The following is a 22,204-nucleotide window of genomic DNA, read 5'->3' on the forward strand; positions in this document are numbered from 1 at the left end:
ATACACGACTGATACTATGTGTAAAATATGTAACTAATGAGCACATACTCTATAGCACAGGGAACTCTGTTTAATGCACTGTGGTGACCTGAGTGGGAAAGAAGTCCAAAAGGGACAAGGCACAGGTATACGTATGACTAGTTCATTTTGCTGTAGAGTAGAAACTAACACAACACTGTAAAGCAACTATACTGCAATAAAAATTAAAGACACACGAAAAACAAGGCACTAGTTTTCTGCATAGCTGAGGACTAAACAACAGTGTTGCAGTATCTTTGAATTCTCAAGGCGAATGATTGGTGATACAGAGTTCTGAGTGCAGTCAGACTACCAGTCAAGTGTGTGAGGTAGACTAAATCATTGTTTGATAAGGTAGATCTCAAAAAAATTGCCTCACTGTGCTCCCTTCCTTAGGGAGCTGCTAGACTAGGAGTCAGCCAACTGACATCCCCAGGCCAAGACGAGCCTGTCACCTGTTTCTGTGTGTCCCACAAGCTAGAAGCATGTTTATTTTTTTTAATGGTTAAATTGTAAATGGTTTTATAGGTACTTTTTTGTGCTTTTGGCCCTTAATTCTCTGGCCCTTTAAGGTAGCTTCCTGATGCATATACCGGACAAAGTGTTACACTGAAATGGGGAGCAAGTTAAGAAGGAGAAAGCTGTGAGAACCAAGAAACAGGAGATGGATACAGGAAAGAAGAAATGAAGAGTGAAGGAAGAATTGAGCTGACAGCCTGGAGCGGGCTAAGAGACCTTTGCACCCAGATTTGAGCCAGGGCACACAGCACTCCCAGAGAGGAGTCTCCAAGAAAGATTAGTTGATTTGTTTGAACCTGTTGTGAAACACTTTATATTCTGCTTAGAACTTTAGGTGTGAATTACTGCCCAGTAGCAGCAGCAGCAGCAGCAGAGTAAATTGAACTATGGAATGAGGTTCGTGACATTGTACAGGAGACAGGGATCAAGACCATCCTCAAGAAAAAGAAATGCAAAAAAGCAAAATGGCTGTCTGGGGAGGCCTTACAAATAGCTGTGAAAAGAAGAGAAGCAAAAAGCAAAGGAGAAAAGGAAAGATATAAACATCTGAATGCAGAGTTCCAAAGAATAGCAAGAAGAGATAAGAAAGCCTTCTTCAGGAATCAATGCAAAGAAATAGAGGAAAACAACAGAATGGGAAAGACTAGAGATCTCTTCAAGAAATCAGAAATACCAAAGGAATATTTCATGCAAAGATGGGCTCGATAAAGGACAGAAATGGTATGGACCTAACAGAAACAGAAGATATTAAGAAGAGATGGCAAGAATACACAGAAGAACTGTACAAAAAAGATCCTCACGACCCAGATAATCATGATGGTGTGATCACTGACCTAGAGCCAGACATCCTGGAATGTGAAGTCAAGTGGGCCTTAGAAAGCATCACTACAAACAAAGCTAGTGGAGGTGATAGAATTCCAGTTGAGCTATTCCAAATCCTGAAATATGATGCTGTGAAAGTGCTGCCCTCAATATGCCAGCAAATTTGGAAAACTCAGCAGTGGCCACAGGACTGGAAAAGGTCAGTTTTCATTCCAATCCCAAAGAAAGGCAATGAAAAGAATGCTCAAACTACCACACAATTGCACTCATCTCACAGGCTAGTAAAGTCATGCTCAAAATTCTGCAAGCCAGGCTTCAGCAATATGTGAACCCTGAACTTCCTGATGTTTAAGCTGGTTTTAGAAAAGCCAGAGGAACCAGAGATCAAATTGCCAACATCCGCTGGATCATGGAAAAAGCAAGAGAGTTCCAGAAAAACATCTATTTCTGCTTTATTGACTATGCCAAAGCCTTTCACTGTGTGGATCACAATAAACTGTGGAAAATTCTGAAAGAGATGGGAATACCAGACCACCTGATCTGCCTCTTGAGAAATTTGTATGCAGGTCAGGAAGCAACAGTTAGAACTGGACGTGGAACAACAGACTGGTTCCAAATAGGAAAAGGAGTACGTCAAGGCTGTATATTGTCACCCTCCTTATTTAACTTATATGCAGAGCACATCATGAGAAACGCTGGATTGGAAGAAACACAAGCTGGAATCAAGATTGCCGGGAGAAATATCAATAATCTTAGATATGCAGATGATACCACCCTTATGGCAGAAAGTGAAGAGGAACTAAACAGCCTCTTGATGAAAGTGAAAGTGGAGAGTGAAAAAGTTGGCTTAAAGCTCAGCATTCAGAAAACGAAGATCATGGCATCTGGTCCCATTACTTCATGGGAAATAGATGGGGAAACAGTGGAAACAGTGTCAGACTTTATTTTTCTGGGCTCCAAAATCACTGCAGATGATGACTGCAGCCATGAAATTAAAAGACGCTTACTCCTTGGAAGGAAAGTTATGACCAACCTAGATAGCATATTCAAAAGCAGAGACATTACTTTGCCAACAAAGGTTCGTCTAGTCAAGGCTATGGTTTTTCCAGTGGTCATGTATGGATGTGAGAGTTGGACTGTGAAGAAGGCTGAGTGCCAAAGAATTGATGCTTTTGAACTGTGGTGTTGGAGAAGACTCTTGAGAGTCCCTTGGACTGCAAGGAGATCCAACCAGTCCATTCTGAAGGAGATCAGCCCTGGGATTTCTTTGGAAGCAATGATGCTAAAGCTGAAACTCCAGTACTTTGGCCACCTCATGCAAAGAGTTGACTCATTGGAAAAGACTCTGATGCTGGGAGGGCTTGGAGGCAGGAGGAGAAGGGGATGACAGAGGATGAGATGGCTGGATGGCATCACTGACTCGATGGACATGAGTCTCAGTGAACTCCAGGAGTTGGTGATGGACAGGGAGGCCTGGCATGCTGTGATTCATGGGGTCTCAAAGAGTCGGACACAACTGAGCGACTGATCTGATCTGATCTGATCTGAGAGTGAATTGAAGGCCCTGGTGGCTCATATGATAAAGCGTCTGCCCCCAATGCAGGAGACCTGGGTTTGATTCCTGGGTCGGGAGGATCCCCTGGAGAAGGAAATGGCAATCCACTCCAGCACTCTTGCCTGGAAAATCCCATGGATGGAGGAGCCTGATAGGCTACAATCCATGGGGTCTCAAAGAGTTGGACACAACTGAGCGACTTCACTTTCAGAGTGAATTACTACCCGGTAGATAGAAAACTAACCAAAAGAAATACAAGACAGTGTTTAACTCCTGGGAAAACAAGATGAATCAGAAAGGAAATGCTGTCATGGAAGTGACAGAACATATATGACTCAGCTATGAATGGCATCTCTATCACAGCAATGTAATCACTTAAGTTTGATTTAAACAAATATTGAAATAGAACCAAATTGGAAGGTGGAAGGAGAAATGAATGGAAAAGACAGTTAAATTCTCACCTTCTGTGAAAGGAAATTAAACATAATTATTAGTAATTACTAATAACTAGTAATTATTAGTTACAATGGTTATAAAGTGTTTTGCCTCCAAAAAGCCAGGATCAGAAGTGGGCCAGAGTCTACAGCATTATGAGCCTTATAGAAGGATTTAACTTTTTAAATAATGTACCTATATTACATTGAAAAATGATTTTTAGAAATAAAATTAAAAATAATAGTAACTGGTCAGCTCAGAGTGACCATGCCCAGGTGGGGAAGGGGCAGTGTGGCAACCTCAGGCCCCTGTGTGGAGGAAGCAGGCATCAGCGTCCTGAGACTCCACCTGCTCCAGTTATCATTATTGTTCCTGACGTGAGTGTGAGTGGATTTCAATAAAATGTCAAGACTGTCAGCCATTCATGCATGCAACAGTCTCTATGTTTCAATCCCTGGCTAAAGTTGCAGTGTTAAATTAACTATGATTCCTGCCCTCAAGTTGTTCACAGACTGGTGAGATATAAAGTCACTCATTCAACCAATGGATGATTGCTCTCCATGGTGATAAGAATATAACAGAGGGAAAAGTAGTTGCAGAGAAAAGTTGCTGAGATGTTAGAAGTCCTTCGGGGAGCCCTGGAGGTTATTGAATAGGAATTGGTGGTGAGGGCAGAGCCAAAGTTCAGGCACAGGGGAACAGAATATACAAAGGTGCAGAGGGGACCCAGACATGATGGAGCAGGACAGGTGAAACCTGAGCGTTGCCTGGAATCAGGAGCTCAGAGTCTGTGGAGGATGAAGCTGGAGAGGTGAGCTCGGCAACCAGCATCCCATGCTCAAGAGTCTGGCCTCTGTCTTCAATGCCATGGGAAGCCAGCCAGTCAATTGATGTTCTCCCTGGTGGAGGAGTATCATGAAAGCCAACTCTCAAGCCCAGTGTGGAAAACAGAAAGGAAGCTGGGGCAGAGAGATGAGTGAGGAGACGGACAATCATTCGGGTGAGAAATGATGAGGGTTGGTACTAAGGTGGTGTCAGTGAGACAGAGAAAGGCATATAGATACATTTGAAGATGTGAAGGAGACCGAATCGACAGTCTAATGTCCCCTTAGATGTGCGAGGTGAAGGCAAGGATGACCCCCACGTTTTTGTCCAGACACTGGGCAGGCAGCAAAGCCACATATAATACAAGGAGGAGGCTGCAGAGGGGTGGGAGAAAGGGGCTGAGAGAAGCTCTGAGCATGAGGCCCGGGAATCTAGGTGGAGAGGGCTGGCAAGCAGTAACATGTGGGGCTGGGCCTCAGCAGAGACACCTGGGCTGGGAGGCGTATCAGCAAGAGCAAGGGGTGACATCTCACATTCTGGGAGAGTGTGTGGCAAGAGAGAAAAGGGTCCTGAGCAAACGGAGAACACCTAGGCCTCAGGCCTGGGCAGAAGGAAGAGGAGGCCTGGAAGATGCTGTGAAGGACCAAGACAGGGGAATCCAGAAAGCAGAGACCAAAGGAGCATCACAGGCTGTTGAAGGTCAGATGAGCCAAGGCCCGAGTGTGTGTCGCAGGGTGCCACAGGCATTCCCTGTCCCAGAAATTACAGCAGAGGTAACATATCTGGCCGCACCCACTGATGCCCCATAGAACCCCCCACTCCCATGCTATGACAACAAAATGTCCTCCCATATCCAGTCACTCCCCAGGAACAACTAGAAGGTGACCTCGTGAGAGCCAATGCCATTGAGTCTGGGGTGAAAGACAGGACAGGACAGGACCGCAGCGCCTCTGTCCTCTTGTGGCTGACCCTCCTCAGGCCTCTTCCTGGGGCTCCGGGCTCACCCTCTTCCCCATGACATCACTTCCTGTGCTGCCCAGTCAGTGTTGGGGTTTGAGGCTTAAATCTATCATTGAGCTCTTTCTATGTGCCGGGGACACCATGGTGGACACAGCAGTCCCAGTCCCCCTCTCCTGGAACTTGCAGTGAACGAACACGTGACGCCAAATGGAAGGTCCCTGAACAGGCCCCAAGAACCGAGTTTGTTCTGGAGAGAAGGAGGGCTCAGAGGAGAGGGGGAAGGAGGACAGCAAGGGATGCTTGGATCTGGGGAGAAGATGCACTGAGCCATGGGTGAAACCGCGGAAAGGATGAGCCAATCTCTCTTGGGGGCAGAGAGGTGGGATGACAGGGCTGTGGGCCTGGTGATAGGAACGGGGCCTGGCGTGTGGGACACAGCTCCCGTGTGCAGCTGCGTCAGCACAGGGCAGCCCGCCGGCACTGGCTGTCTGCAGCTTGGTCTGCGGGTGCTGAGGTCAGCGCCGGGAGAAGCCTGGGGGAAAGCTTGCTGACCGCCGCTCTGTGGCGAGCACAGGCTGACGTCTGACAGAGAAGTCAAGGGCCCTGGGGCTGGAGCGGGGAGGGGGGAAGAGGGAAGGTGTAATTTTGGAGGAAAGCCACAGGAAAGGAAAGCTGGAGCCTCCAAGGTCCATGCCCTAGGTTTTCAGAAGGACGGAAAAGCAGGAGGCATTCCACTGCGGAAACCACTGGCAGTGCAGAGCTGAGAGCGAGCTTGGAGGCTGGAGGGAAACCAGTGTGAAAGAAGGAAAGCTGAGGGTCTCTCCCCCTGGCAGGGGCTCTATCTCAAGCATGCCCAGTGGGGTTTTTTAATGGACTTAAAAACTCAGTTTCTGATTCTGATGAGGTTATTATTAAATTGAGACTATAAAACAAATGAGCAGAATCATCTAGTCCAACTCCCAGACGTATAAACCAGGAAGGTGAAGACTTGGGCCCACAGCACACAGGGAGTACCCTGGGGCTCTTTCCTCCACTCCTCTGCTGTGAGCTCATGGAGAAACAGGACCCAGGTCAGCTCCCAGTTTTCCCTGTATTGGGGATATTCCCCAGACTTGGGGATCAACTTCATAGCCACAGCCCTGGCATCCTGGCTCCCCAAGACAGCAGTTATCAGCATCTTAGAGTGACTGGTGCCTAGTGACTTGATTTGAAACAGTGAAACTTTTGGTGGTACTGTCTTATATTACCATGCTGCTAAGGTCACTTCAGTTGTGTCTGACTCTGTGCAACCCCATAGACAGCAGCCCACCAGGCTTCCCTGTCCCTGGGATTCTCCAGGCAAGAACACTGGAATGGGTTGCCATTTCCTTCTCCAATGCATGAAAGTGAAAAGTGAAAGTGAAGTCGCTCAGTCGTGTCAGACCCTCAGTGACCCCATGGACTGCAGCTTCCAGGCTCCTCCGTCCATGGGATTTTCCAGGCAAGAGTACTGGAGTGGGGTGCCATTGCCTTCTCGGATATTACCATGAAGTATAAAAACTTTCTTTGGAGGCTTTTACTGCCTTTGAGACAAGTATGGCAAAAGTTTAATTTAGAAAGGAAGCCTCAGAGAAAGACACACTTATGGGCAACTTCCAGAAAGGCAAGTCTCCACAGCTACTCTCTTGTTCAGAATGGTTCCTTCAGAGGTAGGGTACCAGCAGAACTAAGGTACCCAACCTCCAGGGACCTGGCAGGAGAGCAAGCTATCCACCATCCCAACTCCCTTCAGCAAACTGGGCCAGATAGGACCATGGCACCAATGGATATCCAAAATGTGTCTCAACTCATGTCTCATACCTCAGATCCATAAACAACAAGAAGAAACCAGTTACTCTAGAATACCGTTAGGGGGTACTATAAGTCATATTACATATGCCCCTTTCCTGTTCATATTGACTGAAATCCAAAAACGTCATTGTACAAAATTCTTATTTCACTAAAAAAAAAAAATTAAGTAGACTATTAAGCAAGGCATAACACTGGCTGCCAAATCATCTCCCATCCAGAAGTACCTTCCGTTTCTTCACCCTCATGTGTTTCGACCTCCCTAGTACAGCAAATTGTTCATCTTTTTTAAGCTCACTAAACTGAAGGTTAACATATTACTGTATTAATCTCATTATAGCACCTTCTAAGAGCATCAATGCTTTGGGCTTAAATATCTACCATCTCAGCCCATATTTTGTTTATTTTTGCCAATATAGGTAAGAGTTTGTTTCATTTTATTGCCTGCTTTTAAAAAAATTTTTTTTATTTAGGCTTTATAGCTATCCAAAAATGGGAGATTTCCAAAGATTGACGTTTTTATTGCATTGTTCTGTTTACTAATTTCACATATTACCAAGTTGGCATCCTCCCACGGCTCTGAATGTGGCATCCTACTGGCATCCTTGTTAGCAGTCTGGTGGCCTGAGCCTGAGTGTTTGAGCGCCTGCCTTGGTGAACAGTTTGGGAGCTGCCAACAGAGAAAGAGAATCACCCAGAGAGACAGACATGGCCTGTGCTATTCTGATCCCCAACAGCTCCTGAGTATTAAAATAGCCTGTGAGCGTGAAGGGCTGTGAATCTGGGGAGGCTCAGGGGTGGCAGGAGGGGTGGATGCTGCTGCCATGGAGAGAGGGTTCCTGCTGGAATTGAGTGCTGAGGGTATGATGGGGTGATGCATCTTGGGCCCCACGTGCTGCTTCTGCTTGTGGGGCACAGACAGAGCCTGACTTGATCAGGCAGACAGCTCTGTGTGACAGGCAAGGGATGGAACTCAGTCCCTCAGCTGAATTCAGTACTTTTTTTTTTTTTTTTAGTGAGATCAGTTCAGCCTGCACTTTGTGAATAGAATGTATCTTGAACAGATAGAATCTAGGCCTCCAAGTGTGAGAAAAGAACAGGCTAAATCATTTATCCAGACATTCACGTAACATTTATTGGACTACTTCTGCTTGATGGACACTGCCCTAGGTGTGAGGTTCACACCCTCCGGAGCATCAGTCCTGTTAGTGCCCAGCGCCAGGCACAGCACAGCAGCACAGGGAAAGGACTGTAGGCAGGCTGGGCTCAGGTGTGAGGGCCACTGTCCCTGGGTAGGAGGAGGCCTTCAGCTGGGACAGACAAGCTGTGGCTCTGCCCCTCCCACCCAGACAGGGGTCCATTGGATTCACCTGTGGGCATGTGGGGCCCGGGCTCCACCCTCATGGAGAGCCAGCTGTGTTGCTGGTACTGTTTGGTTCTCATCTACCTGGCTTTCTTCAGCCAGCTGGGCTAGGGCACAGCCATCCTAGTGAAGACACCCTGTGGCTTCTGATTTCAGTATGACTGCTGACTGACATGGAAAAGCAGGGAGGGCTGGAATGGGGGTAAGTGGACCAAGGAGTCTGCTTGTGGGGCTACCTCTGGTTGTCACCTGCCATATCCTGGCTCAGGAAGGAGCATTAGGAGGGAATACTGCCATTTGCCAAGAGACACCTTTGGACATCCTTCCCCTCTTTGTGCTCCCTGCTGCTGCTGCTACTGCTAAGTCGCTTCAGTCGTGTCTGACGCTGTGCGACCCCATAGACAGCAGCCCACCAGGCTCCCCCATCCCTGGGATTCTCCTGGCAAGAACACTGGAGTGGGTTGCCATTTCCTTCTCCAATGCATGAAAGTGAAAAGTGAAAGTGAAGTCACTCAGTCGTGTCCGACCTTCAGCGACCCCATGGACTGCAGCCTTCCAGGCTCCTCCATCCATGGGATTTTCCAGGCAAGAGTACTGGAGTGGGGTGCCATTGCCTTCTCCCTGGTGCTAGGTTATTTGTTATTTGTTACTGTCTCCAGGCCTTTTGTAGCAAAAACTTTGAACAAATTAAAGTCTATCAAGAGAGAATTGGGAGAGGAAATGGGAAAATTGGAGCAGGGGGAAATTATATCATCAAAAAATATATAATCTATTTATTGACAAAGAAAGATATCCTCAGAATGTTAAGTGAAAATGCAGATTAGAAAATAGTGTTCATTGTTCCCATGTTTGTAAATATGAAAGTGCATATGCCTGAGAGAGTGTTTTGAAGAAAATATATACATGCTAACCATTATGCATGATGGTATCATGGGGTGCTTACTTTCTTCCTTTAGCTTATCTGCCTTTTCTGATGGTTCTCAGTGCTCATGTATCATTTTTATAGTAAACTTATTAAAGAAAGAAAATATTTTGAGAAACAGCTCCTCAGTCTCCCCTCTTAAAACAAAACAAGGAGAACAGTATTAAAAATTATGCCAGTGGGTAGTGTTTGTCTCTTTACTCCTGAGAGTGATCTACCATTCAGAATGACTACCTACTTTGTGGATGCTCTAGGGAAAGTAATAAAATTCTAAAGATTTTGGATTAAGATTTTAGATTTTAAGCTCTCAAGACCTTAATGCTATGCTAAGTCACTTCAGTCATGTCCGACTCTGTGCAACCCCATAGACGGCAGCCCACCAGGCTCCCCTGTCCCTGGGATTCTCCAGGCAAGAACACTGGAGTGGGCTGCCATTTCCTTCTCCAATGCATGAAAGTGAAAAGTGAAAGTGAAGTCGCTCAGTCGTGTCCGACTCTTAGCGACCCCATGGACTGCAGCCCACCAGGCTCCTCTGTCCATGGGATTTTCCAAGCAAGAGTACTGGAGTGGGGTGCCATTCAAGACCTTAAAGTAGTTGTTAAATAAAAAAATTACAAGAATGTTCTGTTTTAGGGAATTATTGCTCTTCTACACCAGGAAACATTAGAGAAATTGATTCTTCATTCATCCCTACTCTCAGAATAAACACTAATCACAAGTGGCTTTTATGGACACACTTTACTAACCCTTCAAAAGACCATTCATCCTTGTCTGACATGTACAGTCTCAGAAAACAGAAAAAGAGAAAGCAACCCAATCCATTTTATGAGGCTAGTTTACTCTGACATCAAAATAAGACAAAAACTATAATAGAAGAAGGTTATAGACCAGTCTCACCTTTGAGCATAATTGTAAAATGCTGACTGTGATATTTACTAATAGATTTCTACAGTATATTAAATGCATGACGAAGTAAAGCAGCTTATCCTAGGAATGCAGGGATGATTCAAATTTAAAAGTCTATTAATAATTGATTAAGTTCACATATTAAGAGAGACAAGCCATATAATCATCTCAGTAGGTACAAAGAAAGTGTTTGATAAAATTAGATACATATTTTTACCTTAAACAAAGCCTTAGCAAACTAGGAAGAGAAGGAAGGTTCCTTAACTTCATAAGCAGTATCCATCAAAAATCTACAGCAGAAAGTATATGTGGTGGGAAATATTATTAGAAGCAACCTTGTTAAAGTCAGAAATGAGACAGGGATGCCAAATACCACCCTTACTATTCAGTATTGTACTACAGTTTCCTACTAAGGCAATAAGGCAAGAAAATGAAATAGGAGGTAGACAAAAATAATCATTCTGTGCAGGCAATGTAGCTATCCACATTAAAAATTACAAGCAGTGCTACATAAAGTCTATTAGGACTCAGAACTCAACAAAGTTTTTCAATTGGAGACAAATATACAGGGATCAACGGACATGAATTTTAGCCAACTCCAAGAGATAGTGAAGGACAGAGGAGCCTGACATGCTGCAGTCCATGGGGGTCACAAAGTGTGGGACACGACTTAGCAACTGAACAACAGCAACAATACAGGAATCAGTTGGGTTCCCATGCATTATCAATAACCATTTAGAAAATATAGTAGAAAAAAATTACACTTAGAGTAGCAACCAAAACTATATGGTACCTAGAAGTAAACCTAATGAAAGATATGCAAGAGCTTTATGGGTGTGACTGTAAGACCTTATTCAAAGACAGAGAAGACACTCTGATTAAATGGAGATATATCATGCTAATGAATGGGAAGCTTACTATCATAAACATATCAGTTTACCTCAGATGAATACAAAGTGTTCATTTGGTCAAATGACACTAAAATTCATTTGGAAGAGTAAAGGCAAGAATAATCAAAACAATTTCTAAGAAAAATAAAATGGGGGGAACTTCCCTATGGCCAATCAAGACTTACTACGCTGCTGCTCAGCCCTGGGATTTCTTTGGAAGGAATGATGCTAAAGCTGAAACTCCAGTACTTTGGCCACCTCATGCAAAGAGTTGACTTATTGGAAAAGACTCTGATGCTGGGAGGGCTTGGGGGCAGGAGGAGAAGGGGACGACAGAGGATGAGATGGCTAGATGGCATCACCGACTCGATGGACGTGAGTCTGAGTGAACTCCGGGAATTGGTGATGGACAAGGAGGCCTGGCGTGCTGCGATTCATGGGGTCTCAAAGAGTCAGACACGACTGAGTGACTGAACTGAACTGAACTGATGCTGCTGCTAAGTCGCTTCAGTCGTGTCCGACTCTGTGTGACCCCATAGACGGCAGCCCACCAGGCTTCCCTGTCCCTGGGATTCTCTAGGCAAGAACACTGGAGTGGGTTGCCATTTCCTTCTCCAGTGCATGAAAGTGAAAAGTGAAAGTGAAGTCGCTCAGTCATGTCTGACTTCACAACCCCATGGACTGCAGCCTACCAGGCTCCTCCATCCATGGGATTTTCCAGGCAAGAATATTAGAGTGGAATAGAAATAGAAATAATGCCATTGCCTTCTCTGAAGACTTACTATGAGTAACAGTAATTAAGACAGTGTGGTATTGGTGTTGAAATAGACAAAATGATCAATAGAAGAGAGTAAAATACTCAGACCTTTGCAATATGGAACTTGATAAGAAAAAGGTGGCCTGCCAGATCAGTAGCAGGCAGATGAGCTATTCAATAAATTGAATAAATTATGAGGAGAAAAATATACCTTCTACAGCACCCACAAATAAATTCCAAATGGATTAAAGACCTTAATGTGAAAAACAAAACCTTAAAACTTTTGGGAAATATATGAGACTCACTTATTGCCTCATGGCAGGAAATAATTTTTTTTAACACAAAATAAAAACCACTTCCCTGGTGGCTCAGACGGTAAAGAATCTGCCTGCAATGCAAGAGACTTGGGTTCTATCCCTGGGTCTGGAAAATCCCCTGGAGAAGGGAACGGCAACCCATTCCAGTATTCTTGTCTGGAGAATTCCGTGGACAGAGGAGGCTGGTGGGCTATAGTCCATGGGGTTGCAAAGAGTTGGAGATGACTGAGCTACTAACACTTTTACTTCACTTTCACGAAAACCACTAACCATAAAGGGAAAGACTGATAAATTTAACTATAATAAAAGTTTGAATTTCTATATAGCTGAAGATACCATAAACAAAATTAAAGGGTAATGCTATAGACTGGGAGGAGATTTTCACAAGTAATGTGATCAGCAGAGATTTAGAATCCATAATACATAAAAACTCCTACAAATTAACAGGAAAAAGACACACAATCCAATTGGGTGGGAAATGACCATGAAAAGAAAGTGAAAGTTGCTCAGTTATGTCTGACTCTTTGCAACCCCATGGACTGTATAGTGTATGGAATTCTCCAGGCCAGAATCTGCAGTAGGTAGCCATTCCCTTCTCTAGGAATCTTCCCAAGCCAGGGATCGAACCCAGGTCTACCACATTGCAGGCAGATACTTTACCAGCTGAGCCACCGGGGAAGTGGGAAATGACTATATGAATAAGCAATTCATAGATGAGAAAAGCCTAAATGCTCAATATACACAAAATATATTGACTCCCAGTGACAATCAGGGAAATGCATATTAAAATGAGGTACCGTTTTGTTCTTAACAAATTGGCAAAAATTTAAAATGTGGATCTGAAGTGTTGATGGGGAAGTGGATCCACAGGAAATTCATACACTGCGGCTGGGAGTGAAAATTAGTGCAGTCTCGCTGGAAGCAATTGGCAGCTGTGGTGCAGGATCTGGCAGTGCTGGCCTAGGTTTAGAACCCAGGAGGCTATTGTGTGTGGGCACAAGGAGATGCGACTGTGGACTTACTTTCTTACAGAAAGTGGAAATAATGTAAATGTCCATCAAGATGAAACATGGATATAGAATATATTCGTGTAAGCAATGAAATGACTAATTAGATCAGTCTTGCAAGAATGAGGTTGAATGAAGAGATGCAGAAGGATCTGTGTAATGTTATACCTTCGTCTGAAGTTTAAAAACACTCTGAACAGTATAATGCTAATGTGTGCATACTCATGAGGTAAACATATAAAAACATGGATGAGAAAAAGACGCATGGACTTCTGAAGCAGTTAGATCCGAGGAGACAGAAGGGAAAGAAAGTTGAAAACAAAGCGGGCTTCATCTCCCTATGTCTTTGAGGGCAAAATATTAAGATTTATTCCATATGTGTGGTGACCATACAAGTAGAGTTTGTTATATTATTTTCTGTTTTGTCTATATATTTGAAATGCTCCATGGATTTGTAAAAAATTCATTCTTCTGAGGAGAAAACCAGCTCAATCTCCATGTTAAAGTGAGCAGTAATTCAAAAAAGCCTTTAAACTAATTGGTGTTTATCACCTCATGAATGGCAGGTTAGTGTGGTGGGTTGAAGCACAAGACTCTAGGGCAGCCCGAATCCAACTCTGCCACTTCCTAAATGGTGCATTTAAATAGCTGCTGCTGCTGCTGCTGCTAAGTCGCTTCAGTCGTGTCCGATTCTGTGTGACCCCATCGGCTCCCCCATCCCTGGGATTCTCCAGGCAAGAACACTGGAGTGGGTTGCCATTTCCTTCTCCAATGCAGGAAAGTGGAAAGTGAAAGTGAAGTCGCTCAGTCGTGTCCAACTCTTATCGATCCCACGACTGCAGCCCACCAGGCTCCTCCATCCATGGGATCCCCATTTTGCAGTGGTTTCCTTGTATGTAAAATGATGATGATGGTGGTAATCAGTGCCTGCATGTTGAATTGTTGCAAGGATACGATGAGTTACTGTGCATAATGCACTACATACATAGACTCTATTTTTATTATTTTATTCTGCCTGAGTATGACCTGCTATTCAGGGAGAGACACTAGTTATTCGTTAGATGCAAGAGAGATTGGGGGAGGGGTGAATAAGCTTTGCTTAAAGAAATCATATATCATAGATGTTGTTTTTAGTGATGGTTGCTCTTCTACTGCAGTGAGACAAAAATATCTCTCAGATCTCCAAAATTAACCTGTTGAGTTGGAGATGATTCACCACACACACACACACCCCACCCCAGTGACTTCACAAGTATCTGCTTCAGTTAGTTCTGTTAAGTAAAATTATCACTCATTCACTTTTCAGAGCTAGCTATAAAATCAATATGAAAAACAAAGCCAGAATGCAACTCTGTTCAAATATATAGAATGCCCTCTCAAAATGAAAGTTACATCTACCTTCAAGTTTTGATGAATAGGTGGTATTGTTCTGTCACATCATAAGACTGGCTTTTTTGGGATAATATTTTTTTTAAATGATGAAATGTAAATCTCAGTGCTAGATGGTGATTTTAATTGAGACCTATTTAATTTCTCAAATAAGTGAGAAATCACAGTCATTAGGGAACCAGGGCCAATTTTCTAAAAGCAGATGCAGGGAGGCAAAGATTGCAGGCTTTGTCTAGAATTGATTTGGCTCAACTTCAGCTGTCTTACTTAACTAGTCTCGTAGTTTTAAATGAATTACTTAAATCTGCTGTTCCTGAGTTTCCTCATCTATAAAATAGGACTCACAGACTTCCTTTTGCAGCCCTTTTGTGAGGGTCAAATACATAGCATACACTACCTGGGGTACATAATCTATGCTTGTAGTTAACATTATCTCTGACATGATTATTAATTGAGTTACAAATTCCTCAGTGCTGAGGTGGGTGGATTGGGGGCGTCTAAGACAAAGTGAGATAATGAGCTAGAAGAGCTTACAGCTGACCCTGCCAGATTTCTTCACCTGAAATGATGTTATTTCAAGGCCCAGGGATTTTTTTTTGGAAATGAGAAAGACTCTTCATCTTGAAGGTCATTAAATGCTGCCTTTAAAGTGTACTTATCCAGTGTAAGGTATTGCAACAGTCTGAACCTGCTTTCCTATGAAGACACCTTGTTTTCTCTACCACTGCTTTCGTATATTTCTCCGCACCCAAAAACATCCAATATAGCTAGGAAATTCCATCATGTCTGGTCCCCCCTGAAAACACTCAAACCCTCATTCCTGACTGCTAGATGAATGAATCTCTAGGACTGAGCAGCCACCCAGGGCAAAGCAAAAATCTGTGACTGTTCCCAGGCCTTAGCCAAGGGCAAGATTTTAAGGGCACCCCTTCCCTGGTGGCTCAGATGATAAAGAATCTGCCTGTAATTCAGGAGACCCAGGTTTGATCCCTGGGTTGGGAAGATCCCCTGGAGAGGGGAATGGCTACCCACACCAGTATTCTTGCCTGGCGAATTACATGGACAAAGAAGCCTGGCAGGCTACAGTCCATGGGGTCTCAAAGAGCATGACACGACTGAGCAAATAACACTTCACTTTCTCTCAAGCCCAAGCTAGAGGCAGGACTCGGGGTGGGTGAAGACGGGCTACTGAGGCGCCCTCTCCTCTGACTTGGTTGTCTCTGACAAATCAGTCCTTCCTCCTCCACCCTCCACCTCAATCCTTGTACCCAAAGCTACCTGTCACTTCCTACCCTCATTTTAAAATAATCCGTTTTCTTGGTGGGGAGGTGGACCACAAAGTAGGGGAGGAGCCCTAGGAGGGCTGCAATGCGGCTCTGATGTGATCCCCAGGAAGCAGTGAGTAGAGACTACACTTCAATGAGGAATTTGCATTTTAAAGGAAGAACCTATTTATCCCCAGGATCTTTAATTGGCTAATTATTTAAGGAAGCTAGGTCTTTTCACTGTCAACTGCTTGATGGATAGGGACTGGGTCTGAATGGGGAAATGGGAAGCTCAGGGCAGAACATGTCAAGCTGGAGATGCCTGCTGTACAGGTTCGTGTGACTGTCTCCTCCCAGATGCCCCCCGGGACCCTCAGAACTCAGCATTCTCAGGCCTGAAGTCATACTCCCCACACATGCTCTCCCAGATGCTTGTTTGAGTTGGTGGTGCCTTAATGTCCCCCACCCCATGTCTCCCAAGCTAGAAGAAGCACTCAGCCTCACCCCTGACTCATCCATCTCCCCCAAAGTCACCGTCACCCAGGCTGTTCCTTATTGCCTCTTACCCTCAACCACAGTACAAGCTAAGATCAAAATCACAATGCGTCTGTCTTGCTGGGCTTCCCAGGTGGCGCTGGTGGTAAAGAACCTGCCCGATGATATAAGGTAGGAGAGGAGATGTAAGAGATGCAGGTTTGATCTCTGGGTCGGGAAGATCCCCTGGAGGAGGACATGGCAACCCACTCCAGTATTCTTGCCTGGAGAATCTCCATGGACAGAGGAGCCTGGCGGGCTACAGTCCATAAGGTTGCACAGAGTCGGACACAACTGAAGCGACTTAGCACTCAGCACTCAGTGTCTTCCAAATTGCCATGACTTCCTACTGCCTTGGGGGATATCTTGAGGCAAGTACAAGTGTATGAAATCAATACTTCAAATAATCTTACTAGAATTTTTGAAATTTTTATAGCTTGTTTCTTGTCTGATTTGATTAGATCATTACTTTTACCTTATAATTTGGCTGTGGAAAACCTCTTTTGATGAGGAAGATAATCATCAGCTCTGCCATGTTCTTGCTACTCACTTGTGCTGGCATGACTGGTGTATTGTCTTCAGGCCTCAGTTTTGTTTCTTGCAAGAATCTTTTGAAATCATTGGTCCATTTCATAATGGTTAGTTGGCTGCTGCTGCTGCTAAGTCGCTTCAGTCGTGTCCGACTCTGTGCGACCCCATAGACGGCAGCCCACCAGGCTCCCCCGTCCCTGGGATTCTCCAGGCAAGCACACTGGAGTGGGTTGCCATTTCCTTCTCCAATGCATGAAAGTGAGAATTGAAAGTGAAGTCGCTCAGTTGTGTCCAACTCTTAGCAACCCCATGGACTGCAGCCTTTCAGGCTCCTCCATCCATGGGATTTTCCAGGCAAGAGTACTGGAGTGGGGTGCCATTGCCTTCTCTGAAAGGTTAGTTTAGTCAGAACTAAATAATATAAGCAGTAAGTCTATTTAACCAAGCACACATAAACATATGCCAAAATAAGCCAAAACTGCTGAAATGGAACAAAGAAACTAGAGATACACACTAAATACTTGCCCACCCCCTAGGGGATAGGGGGATCGTCTTCTCTTTTCTTAGACTGCCACACACCGGTGGGTCCCAGGGTCAGCCTGAATGTTAAATATTAGTAAAGCTTAATCTATCTCATTAGAAAAAAAGGAAACAGAAATAAAATTCTACTGTTCTCATTTTTCACACCCCTTCATGGTGCCTGGTGGAGGCTGCTGCCCTTCCAAGCCATGGTGACTCACCCACGGGACCCACAAGCTGCTTGCTTCTTATTGCAGGTGGTGGAAATTTGGAGACCTTGGGTCTTCTCATGGGCCTCCCAGTGGCTCAAGTGGTGAAGAATCTGCCTGCCAGTAGAGGAGACGCAGGAGATGCGGGTTTGATCCCTGGGTCAGGAAGATCCCCTGGAGGAGGAAATGACAACCTGCTCCAGTATTCTTGCCTGGAAAATCCCATGGACAGGGGTGCCTGGTGGGCCATAGTCCATGGGGTAGCAAAGAGCTGGACACGACTGAGCTACTGAGCATGCATGCACGCAAGGGTGAGCCCAGGGGCTCTGTCCTCAAGGCAGGAGAAGATGACTAGTATAATCAGCTTTTCTGGGTGCCTGTGCAGGTGAGCAGAAGATGGGTGCTCATCGTGAAAGTTCACATTCAGAGTAGTTTGTGGGGCTGCTCTGTCTCAAGGAGACTTGCTCAAACTTTATTTCCAACAGCTAAATTGGGAGATTGGGATTGACATATACACACTATTATATATAAAATAAATAACTAACAAGGACCTACTGTAAAGCACAAGGAACTCTACTCAGTACTCTGTAATGACCTATATGAGAAAAGAATCTTAAAAAAAACTGGCCATATGTATATGGATAACTGATTCACTCTGCTGTACACCTGAAACTAACACAACATTGTAAATCAACTACACTCAAATAAAGCAAACAAAACAAAAACCCAGTGAAGTGTAAGTGATTGAGCGCCAGAAACCTGGACAACCACGGATCACCCTCTGCCCAGCTCTTACCCCCCCTCGGGCCCTGGGGACTCCCCTCCCCTCTTCCTTGTACTCTGGGCCTCGTACTTTGACAGATGGTGCTTATTAAGCACCACAGATTGTTTTTCTCATGGTACCCTCTCCACCCCTAACTTCTACTTAACAATTTTTAGCCTACTCTTTTCCTTGCCATTTTCCTAAGCTATTTACAGAAGTGAAGTGAGATTGTGTGAGCGCTAGCTATTACAGATAATTTTATAATTTTGACACAGCTATCCATACAGCCATATATGTTTTGCTGCTGCTGCTGCTAAGTCGCTTCAGTTGTGTCCAACTCTGCACGATCCCATAGACGGCAGCCCACCAGGCTCCCCTGTCCCTGGGATTCTCCAGGCAAGAACAGTGGAGTGGGTTGCCATTTCCTTCTCCAATGCATGCAAGTGAAAAGTGAAAGTAAAGTCACTCAGTCGTGTCCGACTCTTAGCAACCCCACGGACTGCAGCCCACCAGGCTCCTCCATCCATGGGATTTTCCAGGCAAGAGTACTGGAGTGGGGTGCCATTGCCTTCTCCGATATATGTTTTACACACAGTCTTTAATCAGAGGTAGAGAAGTTACCAAGTCCTGAGAGTAAGAAGAAAAGAGCCGAGTCTGTCCCCCAGCCCCTCTCTGCCACAGTACATCCTGGGCTGATGCTCAAGAGCTCTTCTCTGGGCTGTAGCTGACAGCTGAGAGCCTGTCATCTTTCATAACCATCATTTATTTTTCCCAGAATGTATCACCTTGCTCTTACCATGCTGAAGCTCATCTGCCTCTTTTCTGCCCACTCACCTTTCCTGCTGTTTATCACCTCCAGCTTGGCATTTCACCATCCAGGAGAGCTTAGTGTTTCTAGAAACGCGAAAACATCACTTGTGCTACAGCTAAACATCATTTATAGACGCATCAGCTCAGACTGGCCCCAACACTTTTCCATGCAGTAAAAGGCCCACTCAAATGACTTTTGCATTCTCTCTTCAAAATAGTTCATTCCCATTGCCACGCCATTCTCCCAACAGAGTTCTGGTATTTCTCCTTTCCTTGTAATGTTCCAAGGTTGCTTATTCTCAGAGCACTGACTTTATAATCTTTTTATTTGAGCTCCTTTATCAATCTTGGTTTAAGGAAGCTCTTGTTTTTTTCTACAAGGATGGACTTTGCATCTTTCTCAGTCTCATCTCCTTGTGCTAGTCACACAAGCTGCATAATCACCTTTCTATTTCCATTCTCAAAGATTCCCAGGTACTGTAAACAATCCATTACTTTTCATGACTGGGGAATGGGTACTGTTGTTTAAATGTGGTTAAGAGAATTGTCACTGGCTAAAAGAGCCTTTTTAAGGCTTGTATACAGGAAAAAGAGAATAGTTTTTGCCATGACCTAGCCTAGATCTTCTTGGTGTTTCCCCCAAACACACACATGCACACTAGTTTGACCTGTTTTCCCAGGTATTCCCAGGGCACTCCTGACCTTGGCTTCCAAAGTTCACGCTCTTCCTCTCAGCCTGCAGTGCTTCTCCCTGGTGAGTCACCAACATGGTCCCTCTGCAAAAGACGGAGACAGAAGGATGGGTGGAAGGAAACAAGTCCAAGATTTCCACACGAAAAAAGTCTGTCCCAAAGCAATTATCCTCCAATTAAAAATAAATTGAAAAAAAAAGTCTGCCCCCCACCCCCAAGCCCTCCCTTGGTGCACACACTCTCCCTTGAATCCTGTGCCTGTTGGAAAGAGTATTGGCTCTCCAGCCCTCCCCCTGGGAGTTGTTAGAGTTGACCAGATTGGTGTCTTGATGCTATTTCATCAAATAAATAATAAAACTACACAGTTATCTTTACTACAGGACTTTTCAGAGCCTGTAATAAGCTGTCTGGTGTGGCACAACATCAAAAGCCAGCCACAGTATATAGTCATCTACAAACTCATTTAGCTGACCACAAAATCTCCTCCCCTGCAACATCTGACAGGACCAGTGTTCTGTAAGATACATGTTGGGGCATGCCGTGATTGGTGGGTCCTACCTTCAGTAGGTTGGAATCATGCTAAATGTTAGGGAGCTTGTGATTGCTGGCCCTCCTTCTAAAGATTTTAGTACTGACAGTTTGGAGTAGACTGTGGGAATCTGCTTGGTTGCTGTTTTTTTCTTAAAGTTTCTCTTATAATTCGATGATCTGTAATCCCTCTGCTCTAGCTTCTTGATTGTTAGGCTTCAGAGATTCAATACCTGTGACCCTCCTGAGGGCTCAGCATAGAAGCTTGTACCACAAGTCCCTTTGTAGGTAAATAACATGGTCTTTTACAAGAGAAATTGCTGAGAACATATGTGGGAAACCAACCCAAGGCCTTTGTGATTTGGGGGAAATTGCTGGCCTATTTCGATGACTTTAGAAACCACCTCCTGATATTGTAGCCATCCCCACCTATACATTCAAGTCCACCTTCAGAGCCCAGAGCTTCCACCAGCTGCTCTCACTCATGCCAATTTGGGCTGCTTCACATGTTAAAGTATTTTGTTTCATTTGTCTCTACCCTGCCTCCCTGCAGGACCATATTCAGAGTAGGACCCAATTAAATATTGGGGAAAGAGGGGAGGACATCCCCCATGGCACTTCTACAGAATTGAACAAAGAGTAAATGCTCAGTAATTGCAGAGAAACCAAGGGACAAAGGAAACCTTGGCCCAAAGAGACCAAAAAAGGTTAAGATTGACTCTAGAATTAAAAAGCAAGTAGAGAAGTGTGGTGTGTGTGCCAACAAGAGTAAGCATCTTACCCTGCTGAGATGATAGCAACTTCAACATTGTTCTTCATTTTTTAGGTCAATGATCTATGTATCATTAGTGGCTCAGGAAGAGGGTAACCAACTTGTCCCAATTTTCCTGGGCTTTTCAAATTTTAGCACCAGAAGTCCACCATACAGGAAACCCCTCAGTCCTGGCAACTCAGGGCAGTTGGTCACTCTACTCAAAAAACAGAGTTTGGCAACTAGATAAAACTGGGAAATGCTTTACCACCCTCTGGGTTTCCTTAGTGGCTAAAGTGATAAAGAATCCACCTGCCAAGCAGGAGACATGGGTTCAATCACTGGGTTGGGAAGATGCCCTAGAGAAGAAAATGGCAACCCACTCCAGTATTCTTGCCTGGAAAGTCCAATGGACAGAGGAGCCTAATGAGTCCATGGGGTCAAAAGAGTGATAGAACTTAGTGACTAAACAAGAACACGTCCACACTCTACTCACCTGAATTAGTTTCCTACAGCTGCTATAACAAATTACCACAAACTTAGTGATTGAAGACTATATAAATTTATCGTCACACAGCTTTGGAGATCAGACATCCTGAATGAATTTTATAGGTCTGAAAACCAATGTGTCAGCAGGGCTGCGTTTTTTCTGAAGGCTCTAGAGGGTAATCTGTTCCCTTGCCCATTTCGACTTCTAGAGGCCACCTGTGTTCTTTGACTGATGCAGTTCTCTTTCCCATCTTTGAAGCCAGACATTACATCCCTTTGATCCTCTGCCCCCATCATCAAGTCTTTCTTCTGACTCTCTCTCCCCTTTTCACTTATAAAGAGTCTTGTAATTGCATCAGGTTTACTGGCTAATCTGGGGTAATTTCTCCATCTCCAAATTCTTAACTTAGTCATATCTATGAAGTCTATTTTACCAGGTAAGGTAGTACATGCACAAATTCCAAGACTAGGATGTGGACATTTTGGGGGGGGTCATTATTCTACCAATTATACCCACCCCTCTCTGACAGCTGATAAAACACCTTAATGTTTTAAAGAAATATTTTTAAAGTCTCATAGTAAAGAAATCTGTTTAATATTG

General features: G+C 44.5%; 1 protein-coding gene across 3 annotated transcripts in view; it reads left to right on the forward strand.

The window, feature by feature from the left end:
- TNFAIP8L3 (TNF alpha induced protein 8 like 3) overlaps positions 1 to 22,204 on the forward strand; it is a 45,543-nt gene that overhangs the window by 18,074 nt on the left and 5,265 nt on the right. Inside the window, exon 1 of one of the 3 annotated variants that reach the window (XM_061428772.1) lies at positions 19,780 to 19,897. The exons of the other annotated variants lie outside the window; for them this stretch is intronic. Coding sequence (XP_061284756.1) covers positions 19,795 to 19,897 — 103 coding nt within the window. The 5' untranslated portion in view covers positions 19,780 to 19,794. Of the gene's footprint in view, positions 1 to 19,779; positions 19,898 to 22,204 lie in introns of those variants that run through there. 3 annotated transcript variants of the gene reach the window in all.

Source organism: Bos javanicus, chromosome 10, assembly GCF_032452875.1.
Source record: "Bos javanicus breed banteng chromosome 10, ARS-OSU_banteng_1.0, whole genome shotgun sequence".
Classification (NCBI taxonomy): Eukaryota; Metazoa; Chordata; class Mammalia; order Artiodactyla; family Bovidae; genus Bos; species Bos javanicus.